The 20,924-nt window shown below is 43.8% G+C and overlaps 1 protein-coding gene across 5 annotated transcripts in view; it reads right to left on the bottom strand.

Moving 5' to 3' along the window:
- dock11 (dedicator of cytokinesis 11) overlaps window positions 1–20,924 on the bottom strand; it is a 77,442-nt gene that overhangs the window by 37,786 nt on the left and 18,732 nt on the right. For all 5 annotated transcript variants that reach the window (XR_014699049.1, XM_084544083.1, XM_084544085.1 and 2 more), the window contains 21 exons: window positions 19,893–19,976; window positions 19,516–19,656; window positions 16,826–17,098; window positions 14,424–14,546; window positions 12,908–12,990; window positions 12,175–12,297; window positions 11,845–11,921; window positions 10,904–11,088; window positions 10,707–10,772; window positions 7,527–7,619; window positions 5,091–5,214; window positions 4,893–5,005; window positions 4,686–4,769; window positions 4,508–4,597; window positions 2,277–2,398; window positions 2,106–2,175; window positions 1,867–1,992; window positions 1,489–1,560; window positions 970–1,116; window positions 668–751; window positions 28–139 (listed from right to left, as the gene is read on the bottom strand). Coding sequence is in view for 4 of the 5 variants with exons in the window: in XM_084544083.1 (XP_084400209.1) it covers window positions 28–139; window positions 668–751; window positions 970–1,116; window positions 1,489–1,560; window positions 1,867–1,992; window positions 2,106–2,175; window positions 2,277–2,398; window positions 4,508–4,597; window positions 4,686–4,769; window positions 4,893–5,005; window positions 5,091–5,214; window positions 7,527–7,619; window positions 10,707–10,772; window positions 10,904–11,088; window positions 11,845–11,921; window positions 12,175–12,297; window positions 12,908–12,990; window positions 14,424–14,546; window positions 16,826–17,098; window positions 19,516–19,656; window positions 19,893–19,976 (2,392 nt within the window). In the remaining variant the exon portion in view is untranslated. The remainder of the gene's footprint in view (window positions 1–27; window positions 140–667; window positions 752–969; window positions 1,117–1,488; window positions 1,561–1,866; window positions 1,993–2,105; window positions 2,176–2,276; window positions 2,399–4,507; window positions 4,598–4,685; window positions 4,770–4,892; window positions 5,006–5,090; window positions 5,215–7,526; window positions 7,620–10,706; window positions 10,773–10,903; window positions 11,089–11,844; window positions 11,922–12,174; window positions 12,298–12,907; window positions 12,991–14,423; window positions 14,547–16,825; window positions 17,099–19,515; window positions 19,657–19,892; window positions 19,977–20,924) is intronic.

The following is a 20,924-nucleotide window of genomic DNA, read 5'->3' as shown; positions in this document are numbered from 1 at the left end:
TGCGCTCGGCGGAGGACGGACGCTCACCTTGGACCCTCTGCAGCTTGGTGCGCCCAAAAGCCATGGGCAGGTTGAGGGGGATGAAGTGTTCGTGGTTGCACACCGTCATCATGAAGTCAAATTTCATCTCGGTCAGCACCTGGAGCAAACGTACGGACATCGTGAGAGCCGCGCGTGCTTATGCAAATTCCTGCCAACCACCGCGGGGCTATAAATACAGTCTTCCTCATTGTTCTCATAAAATGAAGGCCCGCTGGTTGCCTGCTCTGCTCGAATTTGATAGTCAAATGCGGCGCTTCTACACAGGTGACGGCGCCAGGGCGAACAGAACAAACATGTCTGTTACGTCCAGATTAAATACACATGTTTGTCTTTGAAGAAACAGGTAACACAACTGTATCGCGTAGCAAGGGCGGAGGGTGTAAGCTTGTCACACGAGAGCAGGGTGATTAAAAAGCCACAATGTAATGATTAGAGTCACACCTGTGCACTTGCATGGCAAGTGAAAGATGTTTTTGATGAGGAGTTCCCGCTTAAATTCTTTGATCGCGGCTGCTCAGTATGTGCGCGAGTCTCGACTTTTAGTTTGGGTTGCCCTTTTGAGGAATTGTGCCTCCGGCGCGATGCCCTGCAGCTGTGTATTGCCCTTGCTCTGCCATGCACGTACCTTGGGATCTTTGAGACCGAAATGGCACATGTAGTGGTTGACCAGGCCGAACCCGAAGCCCCTGTTCATGAAGGTCAGGCACCTCTGAGGGGAGAGAAAGCGTCAAGAGTGACCCAAAGCAAATCAAAAAGACATGCTAGACTGCACAAACAGAGCTGTTGTGTTAAACTATAGTTTTGCAACACTGACACAACACAACAGCGATATGGGGCGATTGCTCAACTTGAGGTTACTAAACAACGAGACTGTGCAGGTGTGGCATGAAATGAACGAGGCTGGCTTGAGCGATCCGGGGGTCGGACCTTGATGAAGTTCGCCAGGCTCAGGTTGACGCAGCGAGCCTCCTCCTGGATCTCCATGTGGCGGATGGTGATGTGGGGCATGATGGAGAGCACCAGAGACTGGAGCGCCTGGTGGAAACTGTCAGGGAAGCGCTGGGCCCGCGGCATCTAAAGATAAGGGCGAGACTCATGAGTACGGGCATAAAAAAAACCATTATGAAGACACATTAGCGACATATAAATAAAGGCACGCATCCTCTCTAAAGAGTTTAACTTCTACGGCCGTTGGTTATGACAGCAGACTGCGTGAGGACGCCAAGTATACACAGCTAAACGAGCCTGTCTTCTGTTCTCTTCTTGTTGACTGTATGTGGGATTTGTTTAAATGTGCCGGCATGTTTCCCAACATCACATGCTGTGCAAATTTGCGGGGGAGATCCATGCCAGATAAGGGCATCTGACCTCTGGGTGGCGGGCAACAAGCAAATAGTCACGTTTGACAAACCCCTCGGGCCGAGGGAAAGCGCGCTCGATACCAACCTTCATGCGGTTTCCCTCTTGCAGGTACTGAGCCATGGATTTAGCCATGGTTTCAAAGAAGAACCAGGAGTACTGTGGAAAGAGATAAGAGATAAATTAGATAACCGTGGGATGTGGATACTTTCTATTGTTAGGGCTTCCCAGGAAAAGGGGAGCTGACAAACCGTCAAATGAGATGGTGTGGAAAAACGTCACGGAGATAACACAAGCGGCAACACGTTCCAGGATTTCTCACCTGGAAACGGGCCCCAACAGCGCCGAGAGATTTTAACTGTCATTTTGTGGGAAAGTATTCCACCTGCTGATCAATGCTGGTACTACAACTGTACTGACAAAGCAGCAGTATATGCTGAGAGGCAGATATTTATATAAACACACCTTAAGCAGTTTATTGCTGGTGTTGAAATCAGCGGTTTGCTTGAGGACGGCTGTCACGGCGGTGGCCAGCACCTCGTGAGTGGTCGCCGAGTTTCCCGATGCTGGATTGTTGGTCACAAACACGTACTAAGAAGAGAGAGAGAGAGAAATTTATACACAGAAGTGTGTTTTCTGATTTCTCCAAAAAAAAATTAACTGGACTCGTAGAGGTTTTTTTTTTGAGAAGACATTACTTTTACCTTAACAAAAGAGCGCAGGTAGTTTTCCAGTCCTTCCTCGTGACATCTGGACACAATGTGTATGATCACACTGAAGGTAGAGAGCGGGGGAAATCATTATTACACACCGCAAACACCTTGATCGGCGGTAAATGTCGAAAACCGACCAAAAAAAAAGAGTCAAAAACCGACCGCAGAGAGTTGACGGCAATCTCGTGGCCTTCTTTGGCGGCTGCTGTGAGCACCTCAAACAGCTGCATCAGCACTGTAGGTAGGAAGGTGATGATGACATGAGTCTCCATGGCATGAAGGCACTGTGGGGAAAATATGGTGGGCGGGGGATGGGGGAGAAAGAGAGGGGAGTCAGAAGGAAGTAGGGTTACAAACTGGTGGTTGTACGCCTTTGCTAAACCAGTCAAGTTGCAGTTTACATCCATATCTGACTCATATGTGGACGTTTTGGATCACTCCATAATTTTATCCTATCACACCTTCATATAAAACCCAAATATACCCAATATGTACCCAATTCAGAATCCCAGTCTGACTTTTTGTCTCACTAAGCAAAGGAATTCCCAATTTAAGGCCAAAAACATGTTAGTCAGAGTGACCTGTGACATTTGATCCCGAAGCGTAATCAGCTCGAGCCAAAGTGAAAGAGAAATTCCATCGGGGGGTTTATTCAACACATTCCCCTCCAGCTGCAGCTATTGTTCCCACTATTGTTGGCACGGCGGCACACCGATAAAAAAATAAATGCGAAATTGAATGAAGCAGGAAATGGAGCGAGAATATGGAAAGGTTGGATGTCATGACAATCAAACAAGACAACTGATGTTGGGGTTTCTCAGGATTATCGTGAAACCGAAACTTTGGACTTTGGCTTTCTGGGAATCTCCGCAAAATTCACCAGGAAAATTCCCCTGATGGAAGAAACACTGTAGATTTTGTTTTTGTTTGTTTGCTGTATTAAAACCAACAAGAACATCTGAATTGTTGTTCTATTTAGTTGGGAAAGCAACACAAGTGTTATGACTGATCCTTGAGGAACAGCAAGTATGATCACGCCTTCAATGACCTCCGTCCTTACTCAAAACACCTCTTAATACGATCATTTTGACGCCACTGCTGTAGAAACCATCAACAACATACGGATACGCAATAAAACAGGACGCTGCGTCGTATCTCATATAGCAAGATGAACGCCGTTACTAAAGCAAGAAACTCACTTAGAACAATTCACCAAGTCTCCTTCACTCACATACGTCAAATCCAGCAGAAACTTCAATATCGATCCAATAAAATGGCAAAAATATACATAAAAGATGTAAATATAATTAATTTTACTTGCCAGAACTTAAGAAACAATTTAGGGTTCTCCTCTGAGCCTGTCAGCTAAGGGTAGTCCTCATAGTTGCTGACCTGAAAGTTTCCTCGGCTAGCTAGCTCCAGGGTTGGGCGCCCTTTCCTCACAATATCCAGCTTTTTCTTCAAAGTCGGCCGTGAAAATGTCTTTCTAAGAAGATCTGCAGCCAAATCTCCTCCCTCCGCTATCGTGGGTTTAACAAATAACTATCAAAGTGTTAACGGGGACGATTCGCTTGTGCAGCTCGCAACAGATGAACATGAACCCCTAGCTTGGCTTAAACGGAGCGGCTCTCTGACCCTCCAATCAGAGGACGCGAAAACTCTGACACTGCCGTAGGAGACAGAGAAGGCCTAAGAATATGAACTTGAAACGTGATTGGTTAAAGGAACAGCGTCATTACGACGTGTTTCAAGCTTCAGCCGTCTACAGTTTTAATTGTGAAGGCCCAGGAAGATTTCTTTGACTTTGGCAACACATGATGGCTGAAATATGATTGGATAAAAGCTCTAATGCAAAGTTAGACTGCCAGAAGCACCGCAGTAACAGGTTATTGGGATTAATTTAATAAGATTAATGGGAAAATATTAAAAGGTAAGTTGGTGATTTTGATAAAGTTAAGGCCAGTAGAGAAGGCTTTGCTGGCCCTGACAGCCCACCACTGCTCAGACTAAACAGTTTCTCATTCCTTCCACCTCCATAAACTTGAGGCCGAGCTTGGCTGGTTGTTTTTAAGTCCTGGGTGAAGAAGATTTTTTTGAAGTCAGGGTCTCAGCTGTGGAAGTGACCTGAAGAACTGAGCTATAAGGAATCACCGACTTTTAAATAGCTTCTCGAAAGGACGAATGTTGATTAAAACTGGGACACGGTTATTCTACCAGCCTGTCTTACTGGTTACTATTCATATTATTATTGCATTGTATTCCTTATTTGACTTATTTGCCTCATTGCAGTCTTGAAATGTTTAATGCTGTTTCTCTGTAGCTATGATTTTGAAAGTTGCGTATATTAATGGCATACAGTAGATGAACTCTGTTAGCATGCCACGGCATCTAACCTTCAGGTATTTGATAAGCTCCGCTGGGTTGCCCTCCGATGTCGTCCTCATCAGTTGGCAGTGCTGGAAGAATTTGTGTAGATGAAGATCCTTTCGGAAAGAAAAAACAGCGTAACATCAGTATCATGGACTCCTTCATGCATGCTTAGATACGATCAATTTACGACTGAAGCTGTACCTGAGGATATATTGTTGACGCAACATGACTTCTCACTTTGAACAGCGTCTTGCCATTTTCCACCCACTTGATATCTGGTTGAGACTGTTAAAATACGACAACGGCACAGGTTCATTTTGTAGACATCTCGCTCGCATACATTTTATTGTTTACGTCATTTGCTGATTTACTTTCATTAAAGCTGCAACGAGATGTCAGGGTTCGTACCTTCCTGGTGTCCTGACAGAGATATCCTGCAGGCAGGGTGGCTGCTACAGGTAACTGGAAATCAAGAGACTGCATCCTCCCATCCTTTAGCAAAGGCATCCAGGAGTAGCCCACTGAAAGACGTGAAAGGAGACTTTTAGCAGACTGAGTAAAGATACAAAGACACAGTCAGACATGATTCCTCAGCAGGTGACTCACCCAGTGACTCCACTCCATCTTTCTTCTTGCTGCTGGTCTTGCTGCTGGACTCGCAGCTGATGTGGTAAAAGGTGAAGAGGATGTGGTGTTTCTCGTGCACGTGGACCGGCAGCTCAATCTTGACCTGCGCACGGTGGAACGGGTTATCATACACCGGTCAGCCATAACATTATGACCATATATCCTAATATTGTGTACATAGGTCCCTCTTGTGCCTCCAAAACAGTCGTGACTCATCAGAGAATGGACATGGGCCTTCTGATGGTGTTATTGGTGGTACTTGTAGCTAGCTGTTCCTAAAGCGTTTTTGTATGTGTCCTGCTGGGGATGGCTGCTGTCATCAAGGAGTGTCATTGCTATGGGGTGGGGGTGCCTGGTCTGGTCTAGGTGGGTGCTACATGTCTAAGTAACCTCCACAGGAATGAATGCCAGGTCCAGTTTCAAGTTTCCCAGCAGAACATTGTATTGTCACGACCAAGATGGTCAATGTTAGTTACTTCTCCTGTCAGTGGTTTTAATGTTGTGGCTGATCGGTGTACGTTTTCTTGTTTTATTGGTCAAGTATTAGTGCTGATGATGATCATTTTCATGTGGATTGTTTTTATTTATTTTTTTTGTCTAAAGGTGTCAAACATAGGGCCTGACGGCCAAAAGCGGCCCACTAGAGGGTCTAATCTGGCCCGTGGGATGAATTTGCAAAGTGCAATTTTCCAATAAAAGTAACTGCTACTCCTAGGTTTCATACAGTTGTAATGTAAACACTTTCATCATGTTCTTCTTTGCCCTAAAACAAAAAGAAACATCTGGAGTTGTTGTTGTTTATAGGTTAATACCCTATTGTGTTACCGGTCCAGCCCCCTTGAGATCAAGGGTGTATTCACACCTGCCTTGTTTAGTTCGATTAAAACGAACTCAAGTTCGTTTCCTTGCTTGGTTCGGACCTTTTTGACTGGTGTGAATACAATCACTCGAACTCTGGTGCGGACCAAACAAGCGGACCGAGACCCAGCTGAGGAGGTGGTCTCGGAGCGGTTCCTACCGAACCCTGGTGCGGTTCCTTTATGGTGTGAAAGCAGCCCGACCTCGATCCGACCCAAGTTGCAAAAATCTACCTTTTTGGATTTGACGAGCTCCCGTAGTTTCCCGTAGTTTTCGCGCATTATGGGAAATGTAGGATAGCCCAGTGACACACACAACAGAGAGAGACACGTGAAGCAAACAAACGCAGGTAGGTTAGGCAGAGATGAGCCGTTGCAAAATAACGAGCATGATATGGTTAAACTCATGTTGCATCAAACGGTCTTGACGCTCGAGCACAAGCTGTAAGTTTATAAATCATATTGCTAGCATAATAACAAGTAGACCTACAGTACGCAAAGTCTCCATTGTAGCCTATTTACGTGGGACATTTGGCTTCCTTCTTTACCCCGTCTATACGTTTACCAGCCAATGGCTGAACGACCTTAGCACATGTGTTTTTGTTTATAAATTCTGGTCCGGTTGCAATTAATCACAGTGTGAAAGCGAACCGCACAAAAAAAAAAAAAAGAAAAAAAAATTTGGTCCGGACCAAAGCAAGTGAACTAACGGACCTTCCTGGTGTGAATACGCCCCAAATTGGGCTGCATGTAGCCCCTGAACTAAAACGAGTTTGACACCACTGCTCTAAACAAACCTAATGAAGCCACCAGATGGCAGCAGAAGCACAGGAATGATTTCTTTTTCTCCCCCTGTGACTTGGCACATGCTGAGTTCATCACAGGAAATGACACATTATATACAGACTCTGTGGTGAGTTGTCACTAGTACAGATGTAGCTCCCAGAGAAGTGCTTACGAACGCCACAAAATGATTATCGTGACTCTCACATTTATGACACAAGCACGAATCATCCTGCCAAAACTTTCCTCTCTTGGCTAACAGAGCCTACCTGCCCAGTCTGTGCGCTGTAAATCAGGTGAGACGATTACAAAACTGTGAAATGTTCTGTAATCACTGTTTGTCTGCAAGCTGAAGCATGTGGAGGTAAATCCCACAGAGCGTGCTCTTGTGTGTTCATGTGAGTGTACATGAGGGTGCTTAAGATCCTAATCCGTGCGATACCAAGACCATATGGACCCCCGTCTACTCTCGCAGCACTTTGACCGTACCCTCTTTTGCTTGAGCCTGCTACTGTTTGTAGTCTAGTGAGAGATCGCCGCCTTATCTCGAGACAGATTTACGGGATTATCTCTGGTGAGGAATTTTAGCACTGAACACAAAAGGGCGGCCAATTAAATAAAAGGTCCAGAGTCCTAGTTTCACCTTAATATCTAACTCTCTCACTCATATCAGTCATGTTCCTGTAAAAACAAACAGCTTATCAGCGTTAATAACATGATTAATAAGTGACGATGGCACTGAGGGTGAATGAAAGTCAAAAAGGTGATATCTGACCTCATCGTAGAACTCCGGGCTCTGATTGTGATGCAGGACGGCCGCGTAGGTGCTGCCCGTGAAGAGCGAGTCGCCCGGCTTGCCGTAGATGCACTGAAAAGGCAAGCAAACGCGTCAGTCGTGGAAGTCGTGGCCGCTTGATGTCGGGCTGCGCGACGGTGAGTAAGCGCCCAGCAATCTGCGGCGACGAACAATGTTTGGAGAAAGGACGAGGGCGAGGAGAGTGGAAGTCTGTGGCTGCCGTTTGAAAGATCGACAATTTAGACAAAAGCACAAAGAAAACTAGAAAACGCAAGACCTGAAATTATAAAAAAGTACGGGTTCTGGCTAGACACATGCCTCATGAGGGTTTTCAGGCCTTGCACAGCAATATTTGACTTATTTAAACGGGCAGCTACATCCTTCTGCTGGATTGAGAGCAATTACATCACTTTGACTCTTAAATGTGACAAATAAATAATAATAAACAATAAATATTATTAATATAATAACATATTATAACCCGTATCTCCAGTTTGGCTAATGCAAGGAAGTGGTGTCCATATTTATATACAGTCTATGCGATAGACTGACTGATAGACTTAATATTTTCGAACACTGCATGGCATATATCGCTCATTAATCTGTTTCGCATCAGAGCAGCAGCAGCCCCTGCAATAAGAACTGTGGGAAAAAATAAGCGAGATCAAGCTTGAGCAGGTCTGGATGTTCCTAATGAGGGGCGACAAAGGAGAGGAGGAACATCCACACCAGTTCCGGTGGCTCGACTCGACGTAATTTGGACGCTAACAACGGCAGTCATTTCTAATGAGCAATAATGAGCAGGGCTGGTCAGAGGACGGACAGAGGCTCCAAATGACTGAAACTGAGCCCGGATGGGAATCAAGAAACATAAAAAAAAACAACCATCAGGGCTAGACGAGCCCGGAGGACGGGACAGAGAGAGAGAGGTTTAAATTCCCAGCTCAGTCTTTGGAATAAAGCGCAACGAGGAGGAGGTGGAAGGGAAGGAGGGAGGGAGGGGAAGTGGCAGATTTCAGCCGAGATCTTTTGTGGCAGATCACAAGGTACGGTGCTGCAGGTGGTGCATAGTTTCGGGAAAACAACACATTCAGTAGCCTTCACGGCGAGCAGAAGGGCCGATGAGAGTCACGATTAGTTGACTCTGGATGAGGGTGGATCTTATCTGTCAGACACTCATTCAAGCCCAATTCCAGGTGAGAGCGCACACATCAATTAAAACTTGAGGCAGCGGAAATTGATGTATTTCTTTAAATTCAAGTTTCGGTTTCTTCACGTTTCGCATTCCCGCTCTAAAGTACTTCCTCCCAGACAGATTTGCATCTTAACTAAAACCCAGAGCCTTCCTGTACTTCCGCTACCTCCGATTTAATCTCCCGAGAGGTGGGTCCCGCTCTCTCTATTTTGAAAACAGCTCTCTGCCTTCACTGTACCCCAAGCATTGTCTGACACATACCGTGGTCTGATCCAAGCCCCGTGTCTGTGTGTGTGTGTGTGTGTAATCAGACTGAGATATAACACGCATGGCTGCTCGCTGATCTGTCTGATGCTGTCTTAATCAAGGGCATCGGGCGCAAATGTTTTGGCGGTCGCAGTCAAAGAATTTCTGTTTGCCCCCCACCACCCTCTGTGGAAAAGTGGAAAGTGAAAACAATCCACGGTGCTTTGATGGCTATTTCCAACCTCAAATATTTGACATGTGTGGGGGAGAGAGAGAGAGAGAGGGAGAGAGGGAGAGAGAGAGAGAAAGAGTGACCGGTCATTATCTTCTCTTTCCAGCTGTAATAACCGGTTGCTGCAGGAGTTTCCTTTCTCCCTCTCCGGCCCCTCGGCTGCACGCCGAGTTTGTGAAAAGCAATAGAGCAAATAGTTTATCGCGCTTGAGGCCGATGCCGTTTATCAAATTCGTCTCCCGGGACACTATGCGTGCCCTCACTTAACGATTATCGTCTCTGGGTCATTCATGCGGGGCTTCTTCTAATCCGATGGGAATATGGTGCACCACTTCTAACCAAACATCTTTATTATTATCTGCCTCCTTTTTCTCAATTTCCTTTACACACTCTTTAAACTTTAAATGGAGTACAGCATCTAGTTATGTTCTGCTATTTCCATCCATCTATTATTTATACCGGCTAATGATCGGGAAGCAATACCAACATTTTTCACGTTTTGACCCAACACACTTCTGAAATTTAATTCCTAACTCCTAATTATACCCCGTCCACATAGGTTATGGTCACATGAACGAAGGGGAGAAGGGGAAACGGTGTCGGCTGAGCGAGAAGGTGGCGGATTTCGTGAGGTTTAAGAAAAAGAAGGCCAAAGAAAACTGCAACTGACGGCATTAAATCCATTCCTGACGCTTGTTTAACCAAGTAATTTTTGCCCCCTCCACATTTCTCTCCCTTATGGGAAAGTCGTAATCACCTAAAGCATGATATTCATTCATTCATTCATCTTCTGTAACCGCTGTGTCCTGGACAGGTCTCCAGTCTATCACAGGGCTAACACAGAGAGACAGACAACCATTCACACTCACACCTACGGCCAATTTAGAATCACAAATTAACCTAACGAGCATTAACCTAACAGTGTGTCTAAAAACCTTTCTCTGCATTGATTAAAAAAACGAAATGTGTCGTTCAGATTTGCAGCCCACTAAGACGTCACGAGGGGATAAGCCCCCCCCCGGCCGGTTCACGTGTACCGCTGTGTTTTCATTAGCGGCCATATTGGTTCTCCTGCCTCATTTTTGCTGAGGTGTCCATGGCAATGGCACTTCCGGAAAGGGGGGGTCGGGTGAGCAGCAGCTGCAGCAGCTCATTAGCATTTAAAGGAACATGCAGTGAAAAGGCACATTTGGAACAGGTGTACAACCAGACATATATATACGGCATGTATCGTCCAGGGGCGTATTATATTAGAAATTCATGCGCAAGTAAAGGTTTTCCATTTTGAAAAATTGTTCAAAATCTTCCACGCTGGTAAAAGTGATCTCTTCAGATAAACTACAAGTAATAAAAGATGATTAGGAATCTTTTTTTGTTGTGATCTTTCAAGTATGCTCAAAATATTTCAGTTACTCTCATCGGATTAGCCTTTTTGTAAATATTCAGATGTAAAATATAAAAAATAAATACAGTATATTCAACTCACCTTTAAAGAGGCTGCACCTTCTTCATCTGAATCCCGGAACTGGATGCAGACTGCGATGTTTCTGGCCTGGAGAGGAGGAAACATGACCAGCGAATAACTAATGAGCGTGTCAGTCGCATTCAATTTATCGCCGTCATCCCCCAATCACGTTTTTTTTAATTTTTTTATTTTTTTAACCCAGCCTCTGAGTCGCCCACCTTAGTGAAGGTCTTCTGGTTGTCGTACTTGAGCTGCAGCGGGTAGATGTAGAGCTGGTTCTTGTAGGAGGTGTAGGGGTAGTTGTACTTGGCCTCCTCGGGGAGGAACTCCTCCACCTCCACCGAAACCCGTTCGCAGCCGTCCTCGAAGGGCTTGACGGGAACGTAGGAGGACGTCACGGTATCTGGGGCACAGATGCGATAACGCGTCCAGTTAGAGAACAAAGCCTCGAAGCAAGGTGCTTCTCTGTGCAGGATCGCTTATTAATAATGATTAAAAGAACAGCTGAGGTGGTGCAAATAAAGCCGTAGCAACGTCTTATTTAGAATTATCTCAAAAGCCTCCTGGCAAGACTTCGACGTGTTTCCACAAATGCTGCGGCGGACGGAAAATGCTGTGGTTTCCCAAACTTCGACTATATCACGTTCCCCGAAATACTTCCTTACTCTTTTTCCCATTTACCGTCCTTCCTGTTCACTTATAAAGCGTCTGGAGCAGTCTAAACTGTCTCAATACACTATATACCAGGCTCATAATTACAGATGTCAGAATAAACAGAAGCATAAAGGCGTTAAACAAAACAGGTGATAAAGTGATAACAGTAAGAAGTGAACAATGGGCAGCTTTGTTTGGGCCAGAACCGCAGATGCAGCTCTGCCTCCAGACCCTCCCGAGGACAAGCGGTTACAGATAATGAATGAATGAAGATGCACAAGAAGATATAAGGGAAAGCAGGACAGTTTCTTGAAGAACAGCAGGCATGCACAAGTCAGTAGTGCATGTTTAAACAAATACAAAGGAAAAATTATTTGGTTTTTACAAAGCTTCAACTTTTAAGCCAAAAATAAGATTAAAAAATAAGAATACATTTGCAGCAGCCTTACAGTATTAAGTAAATAAATGAGAGATCGATAGAATATGCATAGAAATAATAACGTACTTGAGAAATCTGGCGGGACACACTCAATGGTGACATTCAGCTGCCCCGGGATGGTCTGAAGTTTGCTCTTCTCAGGTCTGCAAGAGAAACAGATGCGAAATAAGAACACGCAAGTAACCGCTCGCATTTATTCATGCGATCGCCTCCACGGGGAAAAAGAATCCCGAGCAAATATCAAATTTGAGCTACAGCGCGCGTCGTTGCCTCGTATGCAAAACCTGAATAAACAGTAGGCACGAACGAATTTCCACAGAAGTGCTACAGTTGTGTTGAGCACAACTGTAGCCAAGAGGCTTAAACAGAAGAGGAGCAGCGACAGCGATGACTCACTTCCTGATTTCGGCGAGCAGCTTGAATATGTCGTCGGTGGAGATTTTGCTGCTGTCCTGGCGATAGAGAGGAGAGAACTTGCCGTCCATGTCCAGGCTGCCTTGAGCATCTTTGAACACCTGCCTGAAATCAGATCACACGTGGATTCAGTGGTTCTCTCGCGCGCACACTGGAAAAATATTCACATTTTCACTCTGGGTTTCATAAATCGACGTTGCCATTGTAATTCTGAAACTAATCCATGTTATTTTGATGTAGTTGAACCACTTTAATGCTTTAACACTACACTGAAATGGACACAGCTCAAGTTTTTACAATTCAAGTGACACAAAATACTATTTCTACTTTTCTACTCTTATATTCAACATCTGGAAAATCACAACGTGACACACAGCAAGAACTATCTGGGTTCGAAGGCCGGCTGGAGCCTTTCTGTACAGAGTTTGCATGTTATCCCCGGTGCCTACATAGAAGGCTCTGTCTTCCTCACACATTTTAAATGCAGTCTAAATGGTTGTTTTGCAGATTGTACGTGGATAATAAAATGACTAAACAGGATCAGAAAACATATCAGCTCAACCTTACTACGCACCCAAAACAGGAAGCATGCATGAAACTGTACATGAGTGGTTATTTTGTCAAAATCGCTAAATGTCCCTGAACGAACGTGCCCGTTTCAAGCGTGAGTCCAAACATACTTATATTACAGGGTGATGTTTTGACTTTGTCTTACTTGGCAGCCCATGCAAAAGGCATCCTGTACTGGCCCAGGCGTTGGCACGTCTGCTTGGCAGCTTTGAGCACCTTCTGAGCAGTCTGCAGAGTCATGGGAGAAGACGCACAGTAAGCACAAAATCACACCGAGAGAAGCTCACTGCTACTTTTATCAAGTGTCTTTAAAGAGGAAATGTTGAAGACTTCAATTATTTGTGAAGGTAAACTGTGATTGACGCTATCGCCGATTCTATCATAAACCACAACTTTTGCAAACAAGATGATGTCATACATTTACTGTTCATATAAACAGATATGGATGCAGAACGCTGAATGCACATTAGACAAGACAAAAATACGACTGTTTACTCATCCATATAACTTTGGTGTCATTTGGAGCCGTTCGGACGATATTTAGATCCATTAGAGGGCCGCATATATCCATATAGTGGGAGTGAATGGGGCACCGAAAAGCAGCCTCTAAATAACGCATTATCTGCCGCGAAACACGTTCATTTCACCAATATTTTGTTATCGTAGGCTAGTGCTATTCCCCGTTGAGTCCGAAGTTACCTGTTATCATCATCCGGGGTCTGTAGATTGACCTGCTAACCTCTGACCTGGATGATGTCATCTCTGAGCACCATGCACAACAGTCGGCTTGTTTATCTGTAATTTGCTACTGCTAGTTTTTTGCAACATGGCTGAATATTTTTACGATTCTGAGGTTGTGGAAGACGACTTTGTTTATGATGGACGTCCTTATCGTTTTGAGAAAGAGTATACGGATGAGGAGCTTGTTGAAAGGAAGATGCAGAGGCAGAGAGAGAAACAGCTGGCCAAAGAACAACAAACCGCTGCACGTCCGCGAATAGATAACAGGTAAGTCTGGACTCAACAGGGAAAAGCACTAGCGTATCATAACAAAATATTAGTGAAATGAACGAGTTTTGCAGCAGATAATGCGTTATTTAGAGGCTGCGTTTCGGTGCCCCATTCACTCCCACTATATGGATATACGTGGATCTAAATATCGTCTGAATGACTCCAAATGACACCAAAGTTATATGGGTGAGTAAATGATCGTATTTTATGCCAGAAATAAGGTCCAGGTTGTAAAAAACTGGTAATTCCCCTTTAAAAGCATTTAAGTGGCAGAGCAGTGGGCTTTTATTGTGAAGTAGACACAGGAAATGGAATACACTGCACTGACTGCTATCAGAAGTGAGTCTATGAAACAAGACATCGGTTATCTTTGTCATTTTGTAGCCGCAGATCGGTTTGAAATGTTGCAGGGATAACTGGAACAAGAAGGAGCAGCCACAGTGAGCTGCTACGTGAAGAGCTGCACACCACCGGCGGAGATAAGTACCTTTCACTGTGACCTTATTATTTAATCAGTTAACGGTCGCTCAGGGTTGATGATGGAGTTACTGTGGTATAGCGGCGGTTGCTGTTACCGTATCTAACCACAGGTGCCGCCAAACACATAAAGATCACTTTAAACGAGGCGAAAAAAATATAAGGAAGTGCACCTTGTTGATATCAGAGGCCTTGATGTACGGCTCGGCGCAGTGAGTGATGCCATTCTGCAGCACCTTCTCCACACGGGCCACCAGGAAGATATCGGCATGGGGGTTGGTCACCGAAAAGATACCCTGCAGGAGAAAAGAAGGAGGGTAATCAGCGTAGGAGAAGAGGTGATATAGTGTTCAACAAGAACTGTAATGATAATAAAATGTGGATTGTGTTATTACAAGCCCGCTTGCAGGAAATGATCCAGTGGGAATATGAAAAGAACTTCTGGACTCTCACATAAACAGGAAATTCAAACTTGGAAAATGCCTTTTCACTCTTACACTCATCCCCAGCTCCTCTACAAGGCAAGTGCAAGTGGGAGGAAGTGGCCGACGCTAGCTGAAGCTATACAGGAAAACCGCATGGGGCTCACATCTATTTCTGCTCTGACGAGATGAGACCGAAACGTCGGCTCGCGAGAAACTAAACTGTAAATGCTGCTCGTGCTCTTTAATAATTTTAAAAAATAAACTCCACAGAGGTTTCTTGGAAGGGGAAATCTAAACAGAAGCGGCGATGAAAAGAAAATTTTGGAAAGCCAACTCCAACACCGGCGTAATAACCTTCTGATCTCTCTCTGTGTTAACGCGACCACACACGGCTTCTTCTGGTTTCAATCTGACGTTATGATTTGCTGCTTGCATCATCACCGTCGCACAAAAAGAAAACCTTGTAAATGCAGCATTGTGTTATTATGCGTAGCAGCAGTTTATAAAAGCTAATGCCTGCAAACATAAACTATCATCCCACCACAGAAATCACTAAACGCTCGTGCTCAGACAGATGGGTTTTATTGGAGGGTTGCGTAACCAGCTGGCGGAGAGGCCGAGGCCTCCCCGGAGCTGCTCCTGATGTAGTAGGAGAGATAGAGGAGGTGGAGGAGGCCGTGTCCTTGGACCACACCCAACGTTACCTAAATTAAACTGTGGTCTGCCGAGCTATAACAGCGCACTAATCACAGAGGTAGAAGCTGCTATGTTTGTATGCACACAAGCTCTCACAGATGTCGGCCGGCAAGGCTTAACGTAAACTAAACACGTTTTTATTTCACGTCTGCAGAGTAAAAAAGAGTTTTCTATTAGAAGTGCTGCTTCTGTTTCCAATCTGTTGCCGTGGGACGTGAGTATCCTTCACTAACCGCCGCTAATTCACACCAGGCGACGGTCTGGCTGAGCGATCGGATTAACCGCGTCAACGGGCCAAGCGGACGAACGGCGAGGAAGACGGATTTCAGCGTCTCCGCCGAGCTCACGGCACCTGCAGGAGTTTGCACGAAGCCAGAAGCAGCGCAGCGCAGCAACGGGCACGGTTCCTTCTTAAATAAACACCGGGACTTACACCGCCAAGCTCATCGGAAAAAACCCCAAAAACTGGCAATGCGAAGCAGTTGTGCAATGACTTGCAAATGCTAAGCTACAAACTCAGCATGTGGAAAAACTAAGGTATAAAAAGGGAGATAAAATGGGGTTTTAGATTTAAAGTGAGCTGTGGCTGCAATCAGAGCTGAGAAGAGAAGTAAACAACAAACTGAACGGTTTCCCTGAGATGTTTTAAAAGCAAATTTGCGGGTTATTAATTGCGTCTTGTGAGGATTCCTCTTTATATTCATGCTTTAACTTGCCTCGTTTTCAGAAGCCACAAATACTGAAAGGCCTTCTGAGGACACATCACACTGAAGCGTTTCCTCTTTGTCAACTGGGTCATTTCCTGTCTTTCAAATGAATGATGTCTCTCTTCTTCTTTATTTTTGGTGCGTTCACCTGAACCTTAAGTACTTTCATTCGCGTTTCCTTGTTGAAATGGCACAAAGGTCAGGTTTAAGTTTTAGTTTTGACTCTGATTTAAGAGAGTTTTGTCAGGACAAACTACAGGAAACAATCCTACAGCGATATCTGAGTCCAAGGACGACCAAACTGCAGCCTGGACGAACAGCTTCAGTGTTTCTTTTGAGATGTATTAACCTGGATGTTAAGATAAGATGTATAAGAGCTCAACAAAATCACGAACAGCAGAGGCCACATCAGCGAAACCTCTGACCCAACAGGATGACAGAGCTGCCAGATCTCTGTCTCATAAACCGGAAACGGTGACTTTTGTTTCTAAGTGACGTGACCGTGCAGCCCTAGAAATACAACACAGCTCCTCCTTATCCTCTATCTCATCAAACGTGTGAACAATTGTATTTATATTTGTTGCCTTAGCTCTAAATAATTTCCCTTTCTACGTCAGCAGACGATGATTTCAAAGTTTTTGCAAAAGGACATTGTGTTTCTCAGAGGCTGACACAACACTTATTCAGGTTTGCGCCCCGAGGGGCCGCACATTGCGATCCGTGATTCAGCAACAATCAAGTTTCTACCTGCGTGGGGAAGCGCAGCAGAGCCTCCGACACCCTGAGGAGAACGGGCAGGCCGTACCCTTTCCCCGAGTCTCCGTTCATCATGACTCCTTCGCCTCCTCCTCTGCCGCCATCAGATGACTCGGACGACGGGGAGAGCTGGCCGCTGCCGCCGGCGTCGGTCAGCAGCATCTCCCGGACGCAGGGCGGGTTGAGGTCGACGTGGAAGTCGGCGGAGATTTTGCAGCTCTTGGAGACGTCGAAGAGGGCGAGGCTGATGAAGAAGGGTTCCACCTGGGGTTCAGCAAGAGAGATGGTTATCCCCGGGTTAAGACTGGCACAGTGTGTTGCTAGGTTACCAAAAATGATGGAGGCGGAGCAAGTTTGAACTTGAGGTTTTATATTTAGAAGGAGCAGATCGATCCAAGGGGTCATGAGATGATCAGTGGGAGAGTTTTAGAACTTTTTTTTTATCTAGTATTTAATTTTTATGAGAATATGGCATATGTGGGATCTTTACTAAAACGAAACCATGTGAGAAAGAACAGAATCACTCATGACTACACCACTTTTTGGAATGAAGCTGGAAAAAAAAAAAAAGCTGAAAAAGCCGCAGTCTTGCATTTTAAAAGCTTTTTGTATTCTCCTTTGTGTAAAGTCGTCATCTTTGAGGTAAAAAACCTGAAATTAAGCGGACTGGAAATCTAAAATCACATCAAATTGATGTGTTCAAGTCCCTAAAAGTACTAACCCAGCCCTATAAAAGTGCAGTACTTGACTAAATGTACTTTATTGCTTATAGTATTCTCATGCATCAGCTTGTTAGTGTGTAAAACCAACTTTCCCCGCACAACAGAGCCGGTCATCTCCCTAAAACACAACATTTATCTGTTTTAAAACAAGCATTCACGCAAAAAAAATGGACTCTTTCAGCCTAAAAGCCTTAAAAACAAGTAGATGTCCTTTCATTTATGCCTGGATGGATGGACGCGTGCATGAGGGACCACCCCCTTCCACTGAACATTAAATCCATTCTTAAACGGTGGGTGGAAAGAAGGCAACGAGAGCGCCTGCTCCTTCCAGACCACAATCATGAGTCAGTTAATTTTGCCTTCCTTTCCCCTCTAATGTAGGAGGAGGAGGAGGAGGAGGAGGAGGTTATACGACTACAGCAATCCACACTATGACTAAGTGGGAGCTCTCACATGCTCCTGACCTGCTGGGTCACGCTCTTCGTTCACCCATGATAAGTATTTTTTTCCCCATAAGTTCATGTTTAGTTCTCACTTGAATAAAGAAAATGAAAGTATCACTGTGTGAAACTGCTGTTTCGTTATCAGACTTTAATCACGAGCGAGGGAAGAAGACGTAGCAGCAATATCAAGCTCTTTTGGCCAGGTTGCTTCATTCAGGCCTGCATGAATTATGAAGGCACTTTATCTGGGGCAGGGCTGAAGGCGGTGGAAAATCTGCGGTGTGAAAAGGGAAAGCTCAAAAGGATGCAGACTAAATCCCCAGAAAGGTCTGTTTACAGCAGACTTTAATAAATGTCTGTTTACGTCTCAATGACGGCCTTTTAGTGGCCGACCTAGATCTGTATTTAGAAATACACATAGATACACTGTTAGAAATTCCTGTTAATTTACAGCAGAATTTCAACAGTATTAACCTGTTATTTTTGAATACATCACTCTACTGTTAATACAAACAAAAAAAGTTGTGAAATTTTGGTGATTTACTGTTCTTTTAACAGAACTATGCTGTTTTCCTAAAATACAGCATTTTACCGCTTATCATTCATCCAAACCTTCTAAATCACAGTATCATGATGTATTTTTTGCATTCTGGGAAATTTAACCCGAACTACACATGGGAAGCTGGATCTGTTCGTTCGGCACAGTGGCGAGGTGGTTAGCACTGATGCCTCACAACGAGAAAGTCCCAGGTTTGAATCCATGGGCCAGCAGACCCTGTGACCCTTCATGTATTTTTAAACAAACCAGTACTGACTGTAAAGTATTGTGAAAGTAATCTTAACAAACAGTAAACGCTGTATTTTTCAATAACAGCACAAAACTGTAAAATGACAGTAAAAACATGTTAATTTTACAGTAACATAATAGCAACCCTGCTGCCAGTTTTTTACCGTTTTTATACAGCAAAGTAATAAAAAAACAGTCCCATACTGTATTTTTCAATAACAGTACAAAACTGTACATTTTAGTGACAGTAAAAAAATGTTAATTTAACAGTAACATAATGGCAACCCTGCTGCCAGTTCTTTACTGTTATTTTACAGGAAAATTCTTAACAGTGTACACACAGGTTTTCTCAAGAGTAATACTCTAATTTGGGGCGGGCCACAGCACTGACGCCTCACAGCAAGAAGGTTCTGGGTTTGAATCCTTCCTGTGTGGAGTTTGCATGTTCTCCCTGTGTCTGCGTGGGTTCTCTCCGGGTACTCCGGCTTCCTCCCACCGTCCAAAGACATGCTGGTTCTTATCTTATTTCCTTTTTTCAATCAGCGTATTGTTGTTGTTTATTCTTGCACTGTGTTGCTCAACCGCTATAACACATTAACTTCCTCTTTCCCTTATCTTTCTTTAGTGTGTGTAAAAGTCGCTATGTTTAATCTTGAATTTAACAATCTTATTTTATCCTTTTTAAGCTGAAAGAGTGAAATAAATAAAGGACTTAAAGTAGTAACGTACGTTGGTGAGGACTCCGTCGCCCTTCTCATTAACGCAGCCCTGCAGGCTGAAGGTGAGGTCGTGGCAGCTGACCACGATGCGTCGGCCGAACCGCTCCTCAAACGGCTTCACGTCTGGCTCGATGCCCGAGAAGTCCAGCCTCTGGATATCAGACAGGAAAGACAAAACAAACAAAAAAAAATAAAAACAGAAAGATTGATCCAGCGGAGAGGAGAGGGGATGAGGTGTTAGTGGAAAAACAGAAGGTGGAGAAGGAAACGGTGTAAATGGTGGAGAAAGGGAAAAAGGGGGCGGGAGGAGAGATGAAAGAGTGTGAATCAATAGTGAAATAAATAAATCAGAAGAAGGCCGAGCGTTAAAAGAAGAATCTTCTCTACCTGTGTTTCAGGATCCAGAGAGAAAAGCTTTTGTCTGCCATCGTTCCTGTTCATCTTATTGAGCTGGTCCGTCTCCCTGGTGTACTGCAGACACACAGAGACAAGACAGAGTTCAGGTGTAGAAATCCATTTATCCAGTCATCATTATCTAGACTTTAGTTTTCATGCATTACCAATCTTATGGCGCCTTTTAATTTTACATCATGCTCCTATACATAATACATCTTAATAACTGTTCCATCAGTGTCGATGTGTAAGCAAGGCAGACTTTTTTGTAAAAACATTTTTTTTCCACCAGAGCGAAATAAAAAACATCCTTATTTGAAGCCCTGTTGCTCCAGCATACTTTACAGTACAAACTTGATTTAAACTCCAAACAGGTCACAAGGTTTCGGACTATATTTAACTGCTTCTTTAATGGTTTTTATTAAATTGGCGCAATATGTCTGTGAAGGCTCTCAGTCATCCAGGTCATGGTATATCCAAAAAACGTTTAAAAAAAACTGAACTCTACAAGTCCAGTTGCCTATTTTTTTTACAATGCTTTTTTGATTTATTAAATTGGACGTTTAGGTTTTAGGATTTTCTTTGAGTTTCTTTGAGCATGTATTGGAATAAATGTTAGTGCCAAGGTGTGTGAATTCAACCTTGTTTCTTTCTCATAATTTCCACTCTACATTCAAAGTGTATCCATTTAATAGATATAATATAAATAAAAGTCCTTTTTTTTACTCAGTGTGACTCCCTTTGCAATAGGAATTTCTGTTTTCTAAAAATAATCCCTTTAGACCGTAGAGTGAGCCATCAATAAAGGAAATTGTGTACATTTATTGCTTATACTATTATATTTTATTTTACTAGATTTTTACTGTACTTATATTTTATTTTATTTTTATTTTACTACTCTTTTACTTATATTTTATTTTTATTTTATTATACTGGATTTGTACTGTACTTATATTTTATTTTAGATGATTACTTATGTTTTATTTTTATTTTGCTAGATTTTTACTTAAATTTTATTTTATTTTA

The sequence above is a fragment of the Chelon labrosus genome (assembly GCF_963514085.1).
Source record: "Chelon labrosus genome assembly, chromosome: 1".
In the NCBI taxonomy this organism is placed as follows: domain Eukaryota; kingdom Metazoa; phylum Chordata; class Actinopteri; order Mugiliformes; family Mugilidae; genus Chelon; species Chelon labrosus.
The sequence above is the reverse complement of the archived record's forward strand: the minus strand, read 5'-3'. Positions and strand labels throughout refer to the sequence as shown.